This window comes from Hermetia illucens, chromosome 6 (assembly GCF_905115235.1).
Source record: "Hermetia illucens chromosome 6, iHerIll2.2.curated.20191125, whole genome shotgun sequence".
Lineage (NCBI taxonomy): Eukaryota > Metazoa > Arthropoda > Insecta > Diptera > Stratiomyidae > Hermetia > Hermetia illucens.
This window is the reverse complement of record NC_051854.1, coordinates 68,341,596-68,361,963: the sequence shown is the minus strand read 5'-3', so window position 1 is coordinate 68,361,963 and position 20,368 is coordinate 68,341,596. Positions and strand designations below refer to the sequence as shown.

Genomic DNA, 20,368 nt, shown 5'->3' with positions numbered 1-20,368 from the left:
ATGCGTCAAGAACCCTTGCACATTTCTCGACAGGACCGGGGCCCATCCTGCCGCGTCGACTGAGGTGGACGCCCTAGCATTTGTCCGAGGCTTGTGACTCAATCCGATCATCATGTTTGTAACGACATTCTATGCATTTTCTTGGTCGACCTGTCGCGGGGCCTGTCACCAAGAGAGATCAGGTAGGATTTAGCATAGTAGAATACCTCCAACTATACTCTATTTATCTCTTTCCCTGATCTCAGCATTTTATTTTTGTTTTACTGAGGATAGTACAGAGTACGTTGCCTCAAACCCTCCTTCTTTACCTGGGCTTGGGAGCAGCATACTATGTTTATAGCAAGGCGGAGTTCACAACCCCTGAAACTAGCCGCGGCAAATTCCTGCCGTATCAACACCTACGGGTATAGGCAAGTGGACCTGAGTTTTGGCTTGCGTAGGACATTTTCGTGGCGTTTCATCCAGCTTCCCCATACTAGGCGCAGACTTCTTGTGTCACTATGGATTGCTGGTAGAAGATGATGAGTCATCGCTAACTACCTTAGATCGCGGAATTATCAGCCGCCCCTCGTATGTATCTTTAGCAAAGTTGATGGTTAATAATTGAGGGAGCGAGGTACAGTAGTAACCCGCTCGTGGCGAAATTGATTCTACTTCATGAGGCAGAGTAGCGTCAAAAACCGCCGAATACATCCCCTCCCACAAGTCAGAATTGAGTTTAATACACATACGATCATCATTTCCGGTTTTAGATATTATACACGTTGATTTGGGTTTTCATTCTTATATCTACATTTGATTTTGGATAGTCAGGATAACACAGAGAAAGTTATTATAGAGAATGGCACAATATCTATCTCAGATCATTTCTATGTCATTGTCGTATTCAAACTCGATCTAACTTAGATTGAAGAGATGCGTGGGTGTCTGGGCCACATGAGTTAAACCATAAGACGAAAAATGGCAGCTGAAAGACCACACAAAGAAAGTGCAACCCAAACAGAGGTTGTGTGTCCAAGGAGATTATTCAAAATGCGATTGTTCCGGGTATTGTGACCAAGACGGATAGAGGGAAATTGGCCTGGAGGTTTAACATAGAATGTTTCGAAGCCATGTTGTATAAATAGTGGCCAAATATGATTTATTTTTCTCAAATTTTCAAGTTTACTTGCAGCGTGCTAAATACTTAACTCCCGTATCATTTATCAAACTAAACTCCGACCCAGGTTCATTCACGTGTACCATATGTCTCATATTATCCACACAATTTCGTCCCCATTGGCTGCACCGATTTTGTATACCAGACTACATCGGAACAAGTCAACATTCTTCTGAAACCCACATTCTTCCCTGCAGACAGTTCAAATGGAAATATCAATGATTCCGATTCCGCTTTCTATCAAAGATACCGCAAGTATTCTACACAATACTCCATGTAAACGATTAAAAGATACACTTTTATTGCTTCGCAACTTCTACTGCTTTTACTGTCGTCAACCGATGACATGCAAAGAAAATCCATAGACGAGGTGAATGCCGGTCTTTGATACCGGTGGCAGCAACGACAGCAGTCAACGAAAACTTGGAAAATCTATTTCTATAGACAGACCATCTGCCATTGGAACGAACACGATGTTTAATATCTATCTCCACGTAAGGGAGTTAGTATCAGTAAACTATTAACAGCCTCTGGCAGCCACATATGGGTAAATATATGGATGTACCTCTGTCATTCCGCACAGTCGACTTGGGAGCGAGTTCATTCAACCTCCCCAAAGAAAAACTCCTCTTGCATAATGAGCTGTTGAGACAGTCGGTGAGGTTTGTTAAATGAGACTCGTGTGTTGTCTGTTTGGCTTTCTGTCGTGTATTCCAGTGACACCAAATACAATGTGTATGATGGGTTTTGTTGGATATGATGAATGACGAGGCTTTTCATCGACAGTTTTTTCCTGTCCGGTAATGAAGTTTCATATGCACTTGACTTCTTAAACGTTACAATAATGAGGCTGAGCTTTATGCAATGATTACACCTCATTAACTCATAATGCTGCATTTTAGATTGTGCAGGCTTTTCAGAAAAGGAGGCGGAACAAACATCTCCCTGGGTGCTGTTCGCATCAAATTTGTGTTAAACATTTCCATTAGTTTCCAAACTAGTCATCCTTTTTCTTTTCCTTCCAAAGAATTCATTAAAGTTGCATTTTACTCGAAAAAAAAAAAATCCATTTACAAGGAAGATCTTTTTTGAATGTTGAAAAGCTCTAAACGGTTTCAAATAGAAGAAGCACACGCAACACTCCGAGATGCTAAAAACACAACAAGCTGTGAATAGACCTCTCTAAAACCAAAGAGAATGCATCGGAAGTTCTACGAGGGCTGCAAATGGACTGTAAGTGATACAAGGACATTAAGTCACTCCAAACCATTGACACAGAAATAAAGGATTGTTATTGACACGAACTGGCATCCCGACTGAAGATTTTCATAATTTTCTGTTTCATTGCTCCACTTGTCTCCCTTCCGTCAGCCACTCCACGTTCTAGGCCATCATAATCTTCATCAGATTTCCAGAGCTATCATCATTATTATCGTAAGCGCATCATCATCATTCGTCCACTTGAAGTTGCTGTCGAGGTCATATCCATAGAGTGGGAGCTACTTTTTCTGAACGCAATGCCCTGGTTCTTCGGCTCGTAGATATAATTTTGATGGTTGACAAACTAACGCTGCTGCCTTTAGTTTGCTGACCGGCAAATTGCTTGAGTGTCATCAAATCTTCTTGTCGGTTATAGTTGCATTGTATCGTGCCGCATCTTTTGTCATTAGATTGTTGTAGCAAGTTGTGTGTAATCACATCACGTACTTCGCCAATCTAAAGTTAGCAAACAATAGTCGCTACTTGGGACACATTTCATATGAAAATAATTGAGCCAATCATTAGATATTTTCTCATCAAATATTGCGCTCAGAATATCCGTTGTTAAGTTAAACGATAGTGAATAGTTCAGTAATTGCAAGCATTTGAGAGTAAATAGCTGTTATCAGAGTAATAAGGGGTGAATAGTTGCGCTTTTGAAAAAGTTGTCATTTATTCTCCCTTCTAGAAGAAACACCTCACAGAAACAGCGAAGTTTCGTCACAGATAGTATATTAGCCCAACCTCCTGCAATCACAATTTGAAAGTATCTTCGTATCGTTAATACTTAAAATTGGATTTACAGCATATTAAGCGATTGAGTGGTCAAACAACACAACAGGGTGGGCTGTTACATATTGTAAGATCTTTATCATTCTTACTGGTATTGATACTAACTGATATCGAAATTAGCCTTTCCGGTACATTTATCTAAGAATAAAACTGGGTGACCAGATAAGAGCGAAAAGAAATTTAGATAAACCAACAGCGGTACAAGATATCAAGTTGATTCTGGGTTTTTATTGAAGCTACATTCCTGTCCTTAAGTATGGAATAACACATCATTCAAATGGTAGTCTGAGCTCCGCAGTGCTACAAACAGTCGATCCAGTTTTGAATTACTCGTCTTTAATGTTGGCCTCGAGCTCATCCAAAGTGGTTGCCTTGTTACCGAATACTAAGGCTTTGACGACACCCATAAAAAAATTATCGAGCGGTGTCAAGGTTCATGGTCGCGACGATCAATTGATGACCGCTCGTCGTAAGGGTGTCGGTTCGTCATGTTCGGTTTCGTCATTTCGTTTTATCAAAAGCCTGATCTGAATGTAATTCCGAAGCCTTCAAATCCCCCATCTAGATTATCAAGCCACCGTTGTTTTGGCCGACCCTTTAGTCTCTTACCATCGACTTCGATGTTCAGACAAATCTTGGCAAGTGGATTCTCGTTAGCGGAAATTACAGGGCCTCTCTCTCTCTCGCAATTTTTCCACGATCAATGCAACCCCATATCGATCGCGGATATCGTAATTTCAGATGTGATCAAAACATGTCACGCCGCTAGTCCAACACGACATCTTCGTCTCCATTTACGCATGACACCGTTGATTATCTCGTATAGTCGACCAACACTCCAACAATAAAGAGCGACAGGACGGACGACATTGCGGTAAATTTTAGATTTGAGACGTTCGCTGATACGTCGTTCACAAAGAACACCAGTTGTGGAACGCCACTTCATCTAAGTTGTGCTAATGCATGAAGCAATTTCACAACGCCGTTCTCCATTGGCCGATAGCATTGACCCGATATATTTAAATTGCTCAGTTTTGGGCAGGTCAATGCCATTGACAGTGATAGTGCCTGTTTCATGGCCATCGCCCCCAAAAATTCAGTTTAATTCAGATTCAATCTGAGACGGTGATCATTTCCTTTTCGAACAAGTTGTTTGAGATCATTTTTGCTATTGGACGCTAGGAAAGCACGTGTGACGGTGTCCATAACAAAAATAAAGAGGAGTGGTGAGAGGACGCGTCCTTGATGAACACCTACAGAAACACTTCGAACTTTACATTTCGGATTGTGGAAGGTCAACTGGACCTACCGCACGAGTTATTATGGTACCAAGTGTTGTCGTAGAGCATACCAGATGAGTTCGTATGGCACATCATCAAACGCTTTCCCTAGATCTAGAAATGCAATGTAAAGAGGGTGCTGCTTCTCACCGTGTTTCTCCATGAGTAACCTGCAGTGTACATTGCGTCAGTAATTCCGAAGTTCTTGACAAATCCAGCTTGATTTACTGTTATTTCAATGATTTCGCGAACACGGTTGTCAAAAATGCAAAAAAAAATCTTCATTCTATGGAAAAGTAACCGGATCAGGCGGTAATTTGAACATTTTGCCGGACTACTTTTCTCTTTCCATATTTGAACTGTAGTACTTTCAGTCAGATGGTGTTCTACCTTCCTTAATGACCCGATTGAAGAATTTACTGAGCCACAGTGTTGGGTCCCAACTATTCGTTTTCCAGAGCTCAGATATCACGTCGCCAGGTTCTGTGTCTTTTCCCGATTTCATTCGTTGTACTGCTTCCTCGACCTCAGTTGCGCTGACAGATGGAATTGCTCCAAATGTCGGCAATGTTTTTGGTAAAGTACCGTTCTTGTCATTAACGCAACAGAAGTGTTCAATATCCTGTGTTCCTTCCTGTCGGGTTTTGGCAAGTCGATACAGATCTCTCTCGCCATCCCGTCCAGTTTATCGTAAAGGTCTCACGATTCTTCCACATTCGTAACGGGTAATCGCGTCCTGCTCTAAACACAATTCGGATACATCGATTTTATCGAGTTCTAGTCAGAAAAAGTTAATTAATATCGGTTTATACCGAGGACGGTAGCAGTGTCTCCTTTTCATTTCAAAAGGAATAAAGCCGATGATGTCGTCATGCCATACCGCACCAAACTGTCATTCTTTGTGGTGTGACGATAATAATCATCTCCAGACACCTAGAGTAAGAAAGTCAGGAACTGTCTGAACTAATTTAATCTCCTTTCTTTTTTACCGAAATGATCTACTCCCCAAAAAACTATCTAATTGCTAAACGAATGGGAAGCAGTTCCGATTATGCATTCAAATAGATACATTAAGTTTGCATACACCGCTTTTATTGAATTTCTGCTGCCAACCATCAACCTCACCTGGCAATTCCCAAAGTGGAGTCCCGGAGTTCAAAAGGAGAATTTTCGGGTTCAAGGTAAACGTAAAAGCAGTGAAAACGAAAATGCCGAGAATACGCAACACGCCTGGAAACACGAGTATAACTACGACCGCGGGAAACTATGGACTAAGTTTTCCAGGCTTCCATTCCCACGATCCTTTGTGAGGTATAACACAACAGACGCACAACAGCAATATTTGCAAGTCATAGCAGCACGATGTCACGGAAGTCTGCGACATAATTATAGAATCTGTGACAAATAGCTCATTGTGTGACAGCTGCTAAGAGAAACAAGCAGCTTATGGAGAACACTTACATGGATGACAATAAACCTTTCCATGTCCTCCGCTACCTGCAGTGTCTCGGCGGTACCGCAGTTTTAGAGCCACTGGCGGAAAATCTGTGGTTAAGACGCCTGCCATTTGCTCTTCAACTGATTATGGATGTTCAGTCACCACAAACTGTAGCCGATATAGCTTATAAAGTCTACGCCGCACTTTCATCAAGTATCGCGAAAGCAATATCAGATATAACAACACCCGCGCTTTCAACAGAGCAAAAACCAATTTAACGCAGCTAATCCAATAAGTATCACTTTTAGAGCTGCAAATGGAGCTACACGCACCAATGGCACATACTGGACCGCTAATCTCACACTCAACCTCGAAGACCGAAGGATTTCCTCTGGAGATATATTTTAACGGACTCCTTTCAGATCTTTAGCATGGTTGTTTTCACAATTCAATAACTCACCTTGCCGTCCAGAGAGATGGCAGAATGTACACTTTCGACCATCAGTACATTTACTGAAGAAACCCTAAAGCAGTTTTCGGAAATAATTCGCCCGGAAGGAACTGGAAGAATGGCGCGTCACTGAACTAGTCTCAACGGCAGGACAATCGGTTGCCTTAAAACCCAGGCGATAAGCTCCGAAGAAGCCGACCATCGCGAAAAAAGAATTCAATACCATGACCAGCTAAGATTGGCGCGCCAGTGGACTTCACCCTTGCCTGTGGAGGCGCGAACCTAGGCACCAGTATGAATTCGCCTCCACCGCTGCATACAATGGCTGCAGTAACAGCTGACGGACTGACATGAGACTGCGGTGACAAATGTCAAAAACAGACATCTGTTAAAACACTAGAGTCCTGTCCGCCGACCAGTAACATCAGAACAATAAACAAACAGTAACAATTGAATTGCCCAAAAACCTAGATAATCGTAAAATCAAGTATGAACATGTACGATCCTAATATAAATAAATAAAGTGCGAATAATAGTAATCACGAAAGTTTCAAATATTATTTCGGGGAAAATCAGCACCGTAAAACCGGAGAGAAGATTATTGCACACTCAACGTCGACAAAAATAAGTTAGGCACACCCGAGATTTCGAGCACACGGTTTATGGTAAAAGTGTCTTTCAGAGCATTCTTGAGTATGTTAAATTTTTACAGAAGGTTCATACCCAGAGCAGCAGCAGTACAGACACCACTCAACGAGATTCTCCACGGTAAAATCAAAGAAAATTTAGCAATGAACTATCAGCAAATCTACCGCAGCTTTTAAACGCTATATATAATAAGTAAAGCGAAAAGTGACCCTAAATGCCGCAAAACCAGCGACAAATCAGGGGAAGGCTGCATCCATCGTATTAATAACGCTTCCGAGGATGACGGGGTCGGAGTTAACCATGCCGGAATTAATAACCACTTTGACTAACCGCGAAAAATCCTTACGAAGAGCTCGTTGAAATGAGAACTAGGTACATATGATGCTGTCCTGCGCAAAATGAAAATCAGCGCTGACAAAAACGATAGGCAAACACCCTAAAGTCTCTGCAATATTGGCTGACTCCAACATTTCCCGCTATGAACGAATAACAGGATATTTCAGTGCTAATGAAGACAATATAAGTACCAGCTGACTTACTTCCACCATGCGAGCCACATAAAGCAACGAGTTCGCCATCCCGTCCAACACGAGAATTGCCGGCAAGTGAAGCAAAGAAGGCACTCGAAGCAGAGAAGATGCACCTTGAGGTCATCGAGGAGGAGCAACAAAAAGACCCTTTCAATTTCGTCTGTCGACAGAAAAATAATAAAAAGCAACAGGTGAGTGCTAAAAGTGGAAGCACTGTACAAGTTTTCTACAATTCCCGCATATAATATTTATATCCTGGAGCTACTGAACTCACAGAATGACAGGAGCTGGAAGGCGACCCTAAAAAATACGATTGATAGAACTCTCATTTTTGTAGAGTCGACAAGGAAACATTGTAAGATGTTTGCACTCATCAAAGAGCAAGGCCCTAACGTCACTACAAAGACCCCCTCCATCTCATAGAACTTAGTCCATAATTATCCATGATCTTTACCGGGAAACTGAAAACGAGAAAATTATGGCGGAAATCACTTTAGAGCCCCCAATTCAAAAAGTTTGCTCGGTTAGAAATTTTGTGACCAGAAAAGTTAAGGTGCCCCACAGGGAGAATCCCTCGCTCCCTATCAAATCTGAATCTGGTCTTCTTATAGCCATATTTGAAAGCTCTCCCTAAAGCTCAGTGAAATTTCCAAGGTGAAGTACGTCCTTCATTAAAAGATAATTTTCAAAGAATTGAAACTAGTGGAGGAAGTGCAATGTTACAACTGCCACAATTTTGGCCATATCGCCCAAGATTGCTCGATAGTGAATAGATACGTTAAACGCACAAAGTAAAATCCGTGGCTCAACACCCCCGACGGGAGTTCGGTTTAGCTGCAACTGCGGCAGAACTTGCCACCCTGCAAGCTATCCCAAACGTCCACCTTATGGATGTGAGTCTCCAATAATACGGAATGCAACTGAGAAATCTTCAGTCAAGCAAATGGTGGCTCAATTGTCACAGAGCTTGACCAGTACAAACGTGTCATACGTGCACGCCACAAGGAAGTCTATTCCCAAATCAGCAGTACAACCCGACACCAAACTACCAACAAGCGGATGCCAAGAATCAGTTGAAGCTCCAGTTTCTGCGTCGAGTAACGACCAGCGTTAATCCGGGGCAATTAAACTTATCGTTAACTTACGAAGTTTCGTATTGTCATGTCCAACATGCGAACCCCCAATTGTTAATCGACACTCTGAAGGCAAACTTTCCTGGATTTCCGAGACCCACCTCAAAAACAGACATTACGTAAACTTCACCGGATATGACATTATCCCTAACGATAACAATTATGGCAGGAGATTGTTCCGCAAGTCGGAAAAGACTATCTTTTTGGAAAAGTCACTATCGAAACTCCAAAACTTCTTCCGCTGTGGCAACAACAGTTAAAGCTATCGATGCTAAATGGATCTTGGTAGTATCCGTTTAGATCAAATATAACTCTAAAACTGTGCAACTGGGCTACGACTTAGATGACTTGGACAATCTCCAGTTAAAGTCACACACAAAGGCACACCTCCTAGACCGACAAGGCAGTCGTTATAAATGGGGAAACACTGCTAAAATGGAGCCATGCCTCTTTTTTTTGGCCACCAATATTGAGATTGTTTTTCCAAATACATCGACAAGACCAAATAGTCAGTCTACCCCCGACTAATCCCTTGCTGTATGGCGAAACCAAACCAAATGTTCATGTGAAATCCTGTAAAACATCACCACGTATGTCTGACAAATTTGCAGTTGAACTCCAAACTTCTTAGTCGTCTCAGCTGCAAAAGTGAGTCTAACTATTAGCTAATCCTTCGATCACACATAACGGGATAAATTCAAGGCTGACTTAGTGCTTAAGCTGAACTTGAAAAAAAAGCTCGTCATAAGTTCGAATTTAGCTTTCTACCCCATGATATCATGTTACAGATGAAAATCAGACAAATATTTAAATATAAATATATTTTCACAAATATGGAAATAAAGTGCATTAGAAATAAAAAAAGCAGGATCAACTGCCTCAGTAAAAATAGGAAGGAAACCGACCGAAGTTCTACCAAGCCAGAGATCAACATAGTCGGCAAGGGCATACATATATTTGATCACCACAAAAGAGAAGGTTCGCGATGCCTCGGAAAAACAATTCAACCTTTTCGGACTCCAAGAGAATGGCGGATGGTATGTCCGCTGGATGCATAAGATTTTTCCTTGGCGTTCTAGCCTGAGATATACCCGGATAGTATACCCAAGAAAAAAACAACGAAAACCAAAAGCATGCGATGCTACAATGCCCAAAAGACAACCCAATTACTGGTGGAACAACGAAATAGCACATTTGCCAGAGGCATATTTCCGTGCAAGAAGGCTTTACCAGAGGCTTGGGGGAAAGTCTGGAAGCCTAACGGTGGTCTAGCTCAACGAGTACGTATAACCTCCAGTAACCGAGGAAAAACGGTGGCAAGTATCTGGTGGGATCCCCAACAACAAGGCCCTAGGCTTGGATGGCATCCCCAACAGATCGTTGAAGCTGACAGTGAAGACTAGACCCGACCTTTTCGCTAAAACCTTCCAGGCGTACCTAGAATAAGGAATATTTTCTGCACAATGGAATTGGATGTCAAAAATGCATTCAACTCCGCCAACTAGAACAGAGTGAAAGGGGCGTTGGCTGACATAGGTGTTCCTGGTCGAAAATTACCTCTGAGAGGGGACTCCGCTGCGGGACGGATGAGGGCTATAAAGGTACCATAGGATTTAGTACTGGGTCTTTTGCTGTGAAATGTCATGCATAATGGAGTGCTTGTTTTTCCTGTCCCACAAGAGGCTACAATTATCAGCTTGTAGTCGTTATAGCGAAGTACCCAGAGGACGTGGCGTTCTACGCAACGGGGACAGTTAGAGCTTTAAAGTTCTAGATGAAACTGAGTTTAAGGAGCACCTAGAGTCGATATGTCAAAAGGCTATGTCATCACGGCTCTTACAAAAATGTTGCCGAATATTTTCAGACCCGAAACACTGTCGGAGAGTGATGCTATCCATTCTGCTTTATGTGACTCACAGAGAAGGAAGCAGGTCAATTCGGTTTATTGGCTGACGGCTCTGCGGGTTTGCAGCGCCTTTAGAATTATATCACATGAATATAGTTGAGGTCGAAAGAAAATTGGCCACTATTTCCTTCAGAATGGTAAAACTACAGGAGGAGCGGCTGAAAAAAACACGAAGGAGGAAACCAGAAAGGATTAGAAGAACGAGTGCCTAGGTGCAAACCCTCCTCGCGAGCTAATACCTAAATTGTGGTCCCGCGGGGTGTGCTTGAAGAGACCGAGAGTGGTTTTTAGTGGATGTGAATCCCACACCCGCTCACTCTAGCTGAGATGTTCACGGGGATGGAGCGGACGTGCCTTTCTAAGATTTTTACTCCTCCGTGTACGAGAACAACAAAAGGGTTTGGGGTATTCCCTTGCGATTGTCCCCTGCTACATGCTTGTCATATACGCAACACTTCTGATAAACAAAATAGTTTTCAAAATACACTGAACATTTGAAAACAAAACACGCAATTGAAAATCAACAAAAACCATCACAATTCAAATACATACTTTCCATACAATCTAAATTGATATGAGATTACACAATTTATGCGGAAACTGGAAAATGTAATGACGACGAACAATAGAACTTATAACTAAAAGCTCGTTAACATCACTCTCTAAATTGCATAGCAGGCAACATATCAATGATAGAGTGATACATCCTGAGGTAATAATTATCGGTCGCATCCGTTATGTTCTACCTAAAATCGAAAATGCAATCTGTTGCACGATGCATTGGTAGCCAACGGCGTTCTATTTTGTCTCTGTTGATTGAAAATTACATTAGCGTAACGAACACCCTGAGCTGCTGAAAGCCAATGTCCTACGGAAACATTACCATTATGGTGTGGCGGCCGAGGTGGTTGAGTGCCAGCCTCTACATTTTAGTGACTCGGGTTCGAACTCTAATGGCGTCATGGGTGCTTGCGATTGTCACCAGGCTGTAGGCTTATCTCTTCCACAGCATGAAGTGTGATGATGATGAAACTGAAGCAATCTCATTGAAAATTAAAGTAACGAACAGGGAACATATACGGGAACTTGCGTTCCATTTATATTTTCTTTGTTAATGAGATGGACATTGTCACAATCTGGTTACGCAATTCAAAGTTAATACATGGAAGAGTTACCTTATAATGAGGTAGTTTAGAAATGACTACTATGCACGTAGTTCGTTAGTCACTCGAATGTGTGTATGACTAAAAATATACTCAGTAATCAGATATTATTTACCTTGTGAACATATTAGATGAACCAAAAATAAATAAGAAGGGACCATTTGAGTAAATATTTGTAGCTGAAACAGATATCTTGACAACGCATACTTCTCAAGTGCCTGCCCAGATATACTCAAATTATATATACAGCCAGCACCTACGCAAATTCATACATGAATGCACAACTGACACTCCTGGCATCAATTTCCTGCGTCCTGTACAGAGCCAATAGGGAACTGACTTGTACAATTAAGACTCTTATCGGAAGCAAACTTGATAAGCTTGAGATGCTTCAAAGTAGGACACTCCAAAGTAAGCTTACGAAACGACCGTAAATATCCAAATATTGCAAGTCAGCTGATGGGCGAATGAATTCCACATGACTTGATTGATGATTAGATGAACTTAATCACTTTTTGAAATACATAGATATAGATTTTATGGCGTAGCAAAATCATTAAGATTATGTCACTTTAGCACCAAATGGATCAGAATTCACTTTTAGGACAACCGACCAAAAAGGAGCTTCAGTTCAAGTTGATTCGATAAAATGTTCAACCAGAATATTGAAAATTAACGATTTATCGAAAATGGAACCAATGATAAGTGTATTCATGTTGGTTAATAAAAAATAGGCCTCTGTGGTACTTTACACTCAACCAGTACTTTGTTCATTCAACACTCTTAATTGGTCCATTAAAAAGATTAAACGCGAAACCTTATCCAATTTGACCCCACTCAGTGGAAAATGTCACCCACAGAATAATGTTCCGGATAATTGCTCTTGATTGCTTCATCAAATCTCCATCGAAAAATCATAAAATGGATAAGTCTTCCAGATGAAAACCCAAACTTTTATAATTATCATAAGAAAAATTATAAAGCATTTTAACTGTCGCCGGTAATATGAAATCCTGCTCAAGCAATATCTAAAACAATCTAATCTAAAAGTCATTATCGACTTAACGATGGTACTTACTTGAACTTGAAACATTGTCACCGAATCGTCCAACATTTGGATTCGCACAGCCAACTTTTTGCCGCCACGATGGTGTGGTGTTGATGGAGTGCCATCAACGCCCGAAGGGGTGCTCAATGAGTGCGTCATTCGACCACCAGGTATTGTTGCGCTTCCGCCGCCTGTTGATGGCCCCATGTTGTCTAAGGACATACTATTTCAAACGGATCACCACAATAGAACACACGCTTTTCCAATTCACGCTCCTTTCAGTACGCGCTTTTATGAACGCGTTTTCACTGCACGAATACTCCGACGAACTGAGTTCACCTTTATTCTCGTCCTTTTGGTTCCTAGCAACGTCACAGCAACATGTGTAGCATAATCAAGGCAGAACAACTCTTCACCGCATCCGAACTCAATAATATATCTTGAACGACGAATTCGATTACAATCGATTTTCTCAATCTTGGTACTTTCCTTTTGCTGGAGCTTTCATCATCTTCTTGACAGCGATATTGCAGTAAAAGTTATTTTATTCGAATGGAACTCAAGCGATTGAGACAAAATGCGAAAGAAGACGACAACGAAGTTAAAATAAAAATTGGAAGAACACTTTAAAAAGTTTTGTCGTGCATCATCTGCATCCTTGCCACAGCCTCACTTAGCCCTTGTAACGTTTTACTTTCAAAGTGAACCGAAGCAGGTTTTCATGTCAGGCTATATTCTTTGGTACAGATGTGACTGCTAAAGTAATTGATCGATGTCGAAATCCTTCCCATAAATCAAAGGTCACGTAGCAAGCTCGTACATGGTAGCATTACCTGTAATGGAATAGAAAACAATCATGATTAGATTTGATTGATTAGCGATTAGGAACTTAGATGCTAGCAATGCCATTTGTCTACATGTACATATATATATTACAGGTAAAAAGCGTCGGACTTCTTTCTATTTAACTTTGAACTACTGCAACAGTGAATGCATCCAGCAACTCCTTTTTATTTGACAATTGATGGATCTGCTTATAATTGTGTCACCATCAACGGCGCAACAACCAGTATTCTGTCTAGGCCTGCCTTAATAGGGAATTCCAGGTATCCCGGTTTCGCGCCAAGGTCACCCAAATCTAATATCCCTAAAAGCTGCCCGATGTCCTGGCGTACGCTATCGCTCTATTTCAGCCAGGGTCTGCCTCATCCTCTTCTTCCACCATAGATATTGCCCTTATAGACTTTTCGGGCTGGATTATCATCATCCATACTTCCACCGCAACCTACTAAGAAAGATTTTATCCACAACCTCACGGTCATGATATCGCTCATAGATTGCGTCGTTATGTAGGCTACGGAATCGTCCACCCTCATGTAGGGGGCCAAAAATTCTTCGGGGAATTTTTCTCTCGAACGCGGCCAAGAGTTCACAGATTTTCTTGCTAAGAACCCAATTCTCCGAGGAATACATGAGGGCTGGCAAGATTATAACTTTGTATAGTAAGAGCTTTGATCATATGATGAGTCGTTCCGAGCGGAACAGTTTTTGTAAATTGAAATAGGATCTGTTGACTGCCAACAACCGTGGCGTGGGTAATTGGTCGCCTCCATATTTAACTAATTCGGCTGTAATTCCATCGGCTCCTGGCGACTTATGATTTTTTAGCCGATGAATTGCACGGACTGTTTCTCCTAAACTTGGTGGTGGCAGTATTTGTCCGTCGTCTTCAGTTAGCGGGACCTCCAACTCGCCGATGTTCTGGTTGTTCAGTAGCTCATCAAAGTACTCAACCCATCGCTCCAATATGCCCATTCTGTCGGAAATCAGATTTCCCTCTTTGTCTCGGCAGGATGAACATCGAGGTGTATAAGGCTGATGCGGTTGCTCCCTGTACTTTTCTAGTTCACAGACTTGTTGGTTCTCCCCGGCTTCCTTTTTCCGTCTGTGAAGTCGCTTCTCCGCTCGACGGAGTTCGTGATAAGTCTCTGCACGTGCCCGCGTTCTTTGAGGGTGCAACATTACTCGGTAAGCAGCATTCTTCCGTTCCGTTGCTAGCTTACATTCATCGTCAAACCAGCCGTTCCGACTCCTTTTGCGGCTGGGGCCAAGTATCTTTGTGGCCGTATCAATGATAACGTTCTTCAGGTGGTTGTGAAGATCATTAATTGATGCTTCATCTCCAGGACATCTGTTAGCTGCGTTTATTGCGGCATCCATTTCCCCCTTATAGATGTTAGAGAGGGCTATGTTGCGAATGACTTCAGTATTCACTCTCACCTGATTATCAGAAGGGATTGTAGATGGAGTCGCAATTCGAGCTGGGAGCAATATGCCAACGAGATAGTGGTCCGAGTATATATTGGCCCCCCTATATGTTCTGATATTCATCAAGGCTGAGAGGCGGCGGCGTTCGACCAACACGTGGTCAATTGGTTGAAAGTGGTCCCGTCTGGAAAGGTCCACACATGTTTGTGGACCGCTTTCCACACAAACCAGGTACTTCCAACAACCATTTCGTACGATACTGCTTACTGAATAATCCGCAGTTCGTTATCATTGGTCTCCCTATGTAAGCTATGGGAGCCGACGTATCGCCTGAATACGGGCTTCGTCCCTACTTGACTGTTGAATCTCCAAGTATGATTTTGACATCATACTTGGGTTTGCTCAATTACCTCGTAGAATGTATCCTTGCCCGACCCTCAAGTCTGCTCTGTGGGGGCGTGAACGTTTATATTTCTAAATTTGCTGGTTTCATTTTTTGGCTGACTAAGAAACCCATTCCGAGCACATGGTTTACTGGATGGCCGCTATATATTGTAGTGGCTCTTCTCCAGAAAACCGGTCCCTGTCCAACGTATCTCATGCAACGCTGTTACATCGGCCCTATATTGGGACAGGGTATCCGCTAGCTAAGATGATGAAATCCGCGCACGGTTGTCAGCCAACAGAGCCTATTTCAGCTTACAAAAACTGTTCCGCTCGAAACGTTTCACCATAGGGTCAAAGCTCCTACTGTTCAAGACAATGACCATGTCAGTCCTCATGTATTCCTCGGAGACTTGGGTTCTTAACAAGAAAATCTGTGAACTCTTGGCCGCGTTCGAGAGAAGAATTCTCCGAAGAATTTTCGGCACCCTACATGAGGATGGACGATCCGTAGCTTAAATAATGACGAAATCCATGAGGGAAACCACGACCGCCTTGTCGTAGATAAAATCCGGCCCAACGGGTTGCAGTGGGCGGGTCACTTAATCCATATGGATGAGGATGATCCAGCCCGGAAAGTCTATAAGGGCAATATCTATGGTAGCAAAAGAAGACGAGGTAGACCCTACCTGAGATAGAGCGATGGCGTAGATCAGGACGCCAGGCAGCTTTTAGGGAAACCGAATTGGTGGACCTCGGCGCAAAACCGGGATGTCCGGAGTTCCTTATTAAGGCAGGCCTAGACCGGATACCGGTTGTTCATCAAGCCATTGTTGCTTTGGCCAGCCTTTTGGTTTTTTCCCATCGATTTATATGTTCAGACCAATCTTGGCAAGAGAATTCTTGTTAGCGCGACCATACCATCGAAGACGCCTCTCTCGCAATTGTTCCACGATCGGTGAAAACCCATATCGATCGCTAATATCCTCATTTCAAACTTGATCATGGCGTGTTACGTCACTGGTTCAACGGAACATCTCTGTCTCTATTACCGCGAGAACCCGTTCATTGTCTTTTAAAATCCGCCATGATTGAGAACCATAGCGGGCGAAGGACGGACGACACTACGATAAATTTTGGATTTGACACGTTGGTTAATACATCTATCACAAAGAACGTCAGTTCGGCAACTGACAGTAATAGTGCCTGTTTCATTAGAATCAGTCGTCAAAAATGCTGTTTTATTAAGATTCAATTTGGGACTGTGTTGCATCACTGCATGATCATGCCATTTTTACAAGTTGCTCGAGATCAGCTTTGCTCTGAAATGCCAGGAAAACGTACTTGAACACAACAGTGTATGGGGCGTTGGACATTGGATGTTCCATGTGACCGGATGAGATCGTGTGGTACACGATCATACACCTTCTCTAGATCCAAAAATGCACCGTATTTCTCCATGAGTAACCATGCAGTGTGTTTTGCGTCAGTAGTTCTTGACAAACCCAGCTTGATTCACAGTTGTCAAAAAAGGATTCAAAAATCTTCATGGTATGGAACAGTAACCTGATCGGACGATAATTCGAACATCCTGCTGGGCTAGTTTTCTTTTTCCATATTGGAACTGTAGTGCTTTCTTTCCAGTCAGATAGTGTTTTACCTTCATCAGTAATCCGATAGGAGAACTCACTGAGCCACAGTGTTGAATCCCAACTCTTCACTTTCCACACCTCAGATGCAATGCCATCAGGTTATGTTGTTTTTCCCGATTTCATTCGTTTTATTGCTTGCTCGACCTCAATGGCGTTGATAGGTGGTATTACTCCAAACGTCGGCAGTGCTTGTGGAAGTGAAGGATGAACAAATGCTTCCGTTGAAATCATCGCCATCGCGGCTCGTCGACCGATAAGCAAAGTACATTTCTTGTCATTAACGCAACGGAAGTATTCGATAATGGACCACTCAGGTAACAGCGATAACTTTTTTTGAATCCCGGTTAGCATTCTTGTAAATCTGTCAGTTGGCCAGCGTGTTACCGTCAAGGAACTTGTGATAGGTGATTCATTTCAACATTGTCATTTCAAAGCCAAGTATCGCGTTTGATGAACTGCTTACCGGGTTAGGTGACACCGAGGCTTGCATAGGCCACTTTGTGAATCGTGGTTTTGACTTGGTTCTTCATTCTTTCACATTAGTAACGGTTCGCAATTGCGTAAGTGAGATAATTTCTTCTTTTTTCTCACGAAATTAATAATAATAATCATCGTTGGCGCAACAATCCATATTGGAGCTAGGCCTTGAAGTGTGTTAGAGCACTTCATTCAAGACCGTAACGGTACACTACAGTAGACTGTAGGAGGCAATGTGGTCAGCATTGCGCTCGCCCGAGATTATTACCCTGATTTGACTCAGGTACTCATTCACAGCTGAGTCGACTGGTGTCCGACGTCAAATCACGATACAAATTCCACTGTCACCAGTGAAATTTGAACCGTGACCTTCCGCACGACAGCCTTGTGCTCTAACCACTTAGCTATCCGGACACTCACGAAATTGCCACCATTTAATGTACTACGAGCCTGTGCGTTTCTCGCATCATTTTATGGGTAGCTTGATTCCCTCACCACTCTCATTGGGTGCTCAAAACCCTTTTCCCATATGGCACCTGTTGCCGTCTGCCCTTTTACCCATACGCAATGACGATCTAGTGATCAACGGAAACGTTACAGGTCTTTATATCGAGAAGTTGCCAGATTATTTTAGCCATTATCTTTGCGACGACAGGAAGCACACAGATACCTCTCCTATTGCCACACTCAAAATGGGTTCCCTTGTTTGGGATTTTGACGATCATCCTCATCTTCCACTCTCTGGGAAGAGTCTCGGATTTCTAAAATCGCCGTATCTACTGGAAGCAGCAGATCTGCAGTATCTGTAAGTGCAACGATAAATAAATCTGCCGGGAGACCGTGCCGGGACAGTGCGCTGAACGTCTCAGGATTTCGCTCGGTATCGGAGTTCGAGCACGTCACGCCCGCCGTCGCTCGCAGCCGTCAATAGAGCCTTCAACTCCTTCCGTTCATCGATCCGTTTCCACGATTCCGCAGTCAGTCAGATCTTATGACCCCCTCGCATCCGAGAAAAGTGTATTTTCGATGGCAGTCCAATGCTCATCGATATAATTAGGCGAGTTACTCAGTATATCGCCCGTCCGCTCAACAAGATAGCACTCCCATTGTCCAGCGACAACTGGATCATACAAGTAGTCAATGTTGAACTTAGGTGATGGCAGCTCCCCAACCCTGCGGGAAGTGATGGATGTAACACGCAAGCGAAGGTAAGCGGTCATCAGATGGTGATTCCTTTGGAGGCCGATGTCAGCGCCTCTTTCTGCAGGGGACAGCTCCTAAATCTACTGCCGGTTGCAAAGTGGTGGATCTGATTGCTCATATGGCGTCGGTCAGTTGAAACCCAACTGACTTTATGGCAGGCTCTGTGCTCGAATAATGTGCAACCAATGACTAGGCGGTGGAAGTTGCAGAAATTCACGAGCCCGTTTCCGATAGCGAAAGGTCGTTGCCGTGATGTCAGTCGCTATTCGAGGCGTTGTTGGCGCTTCGGTAAGCAGTGACGTTTCAAAATTTCCAGGTTGCTAACCCACAAATTTCCATTCGTTTTAGTCGCCTCTTACGACAAGCAAGGAAGCCCCGACTCACAAGACAATTGCCACGTTTCATCACCAGTAATTATGCGTTTCATGAGGCCGAATTATTATTCACTTCAGGAACAATGTCCTCACTAATTGTCGATGTTGGTTTTGCTTAAAATTCATGCCTTTTTGAAAGAGCCGGAATGTGACACTTCTCATACGCAAAATTTCCTACACAATGTGCTGAGCGGTTCCATATGCTATGCCAAGTTTACTAGTAATATCTCTTACGCTGGTATGACGATTTTCGAGAATCATTTATCTCGCTTTTTGACATTTTCGCCGCAATGAGAAAAATACTCTACTACTGCACGGTCACTTTTAAAGGCTTTATACCACTCGTACGTGCGAGCTTTCGACAGAGCATACAAGAAATTTCGTTAATAACATAAAATTTAATACAAAACCTTAGCTCAACAAAACCATCCATGCTAAAATGCAACGAAAAGTAAACAGTTGATAAATGTATACAGATCAGATACTGATTATACATTAGTGCTATAATATTGACACACATCTTCGATGAACGGCAAAAATAGTATAGAAACTTGACTTACAAATACCATCTGTCAAATTATCATTTGTTTCTATTTTTCAAACTTTCTTGCTGGCGTAGGGAAACATTCAAAATCACATTTTTTTTTGGACAAAAAAAAAACACAATTCTATACTAATGAGAAGTCTTATAACTCTTTAGTACCTACTGTGGGATCTGCACTATAGGCCTATCACACAGCAGCACAGCAGTCTCATTGGAATTTGAGACGATGGTGATGAAATAATACAAGGAATACAAACGATACAGGAACTGGCGCGAGGCGTTAGTTTGCAAGCTCAGACCAGTTAAACAACAGCATGCATGGCGTCGGAGCAAAACATCTGCAATAATGGTCCTGATGACAGGACGATGCCGATGACAGGACATAAAATGATAAGAGAAGATTCTTCTTCTTTTTCTTCAGCCTTTGTCCCGTTCACAAGCGGGGTCGGCTTCGCCATTTGGCTCTATCGAATGCCTGATCTGGGTGTAATCTCGAGGCTTTCAAATCCCCATCCAGCGTATCAAGCCACCGTTGCTTAGGTCTGCCTTTTGGTCGTTTACCATCGACTTCGATGTTCAGACCAATCTTTGCAAGTGAATTCTCGTTTGCACGAATTGCGTGACCATACCATCGAAGACGCCTCTCTCGCAACTTTTC

The 20,368-nt window shown here is 42.7% G+C and overlaps 1 protein-coding gene across 3 annotated transcripts in view; it reads right to left on the bottom strand.

Moving 5' to 3' along the window:
• The window catches only part of LOC119659323 (FERM, ARHGEF and pleckstrin domain-containing protein 1-like), a 215,551-nt gene that overhangs the window by 128,928 nt on the left and 66,255 nt on the right, over nucleotides 1–20,368 (bottom strand). For all 3 annotated transcript variants that reach the window (XM_038067347.1, XM_038067350.1, XM_038067348.1), the window contains one exon: nucleotides 12,839–13,641. In XM_038067347.1, the coding sequence (XP_037923275.1) occupies nucleotides 12,839–13,030 (192 nt within the window). In that variant the 5' untranslated portion in view covers nucleotides 13,031–13,641. The remainder of the gene's footprint in view (nucleotides 1–12,838; nucleotides 13,642–20,368) is intronic.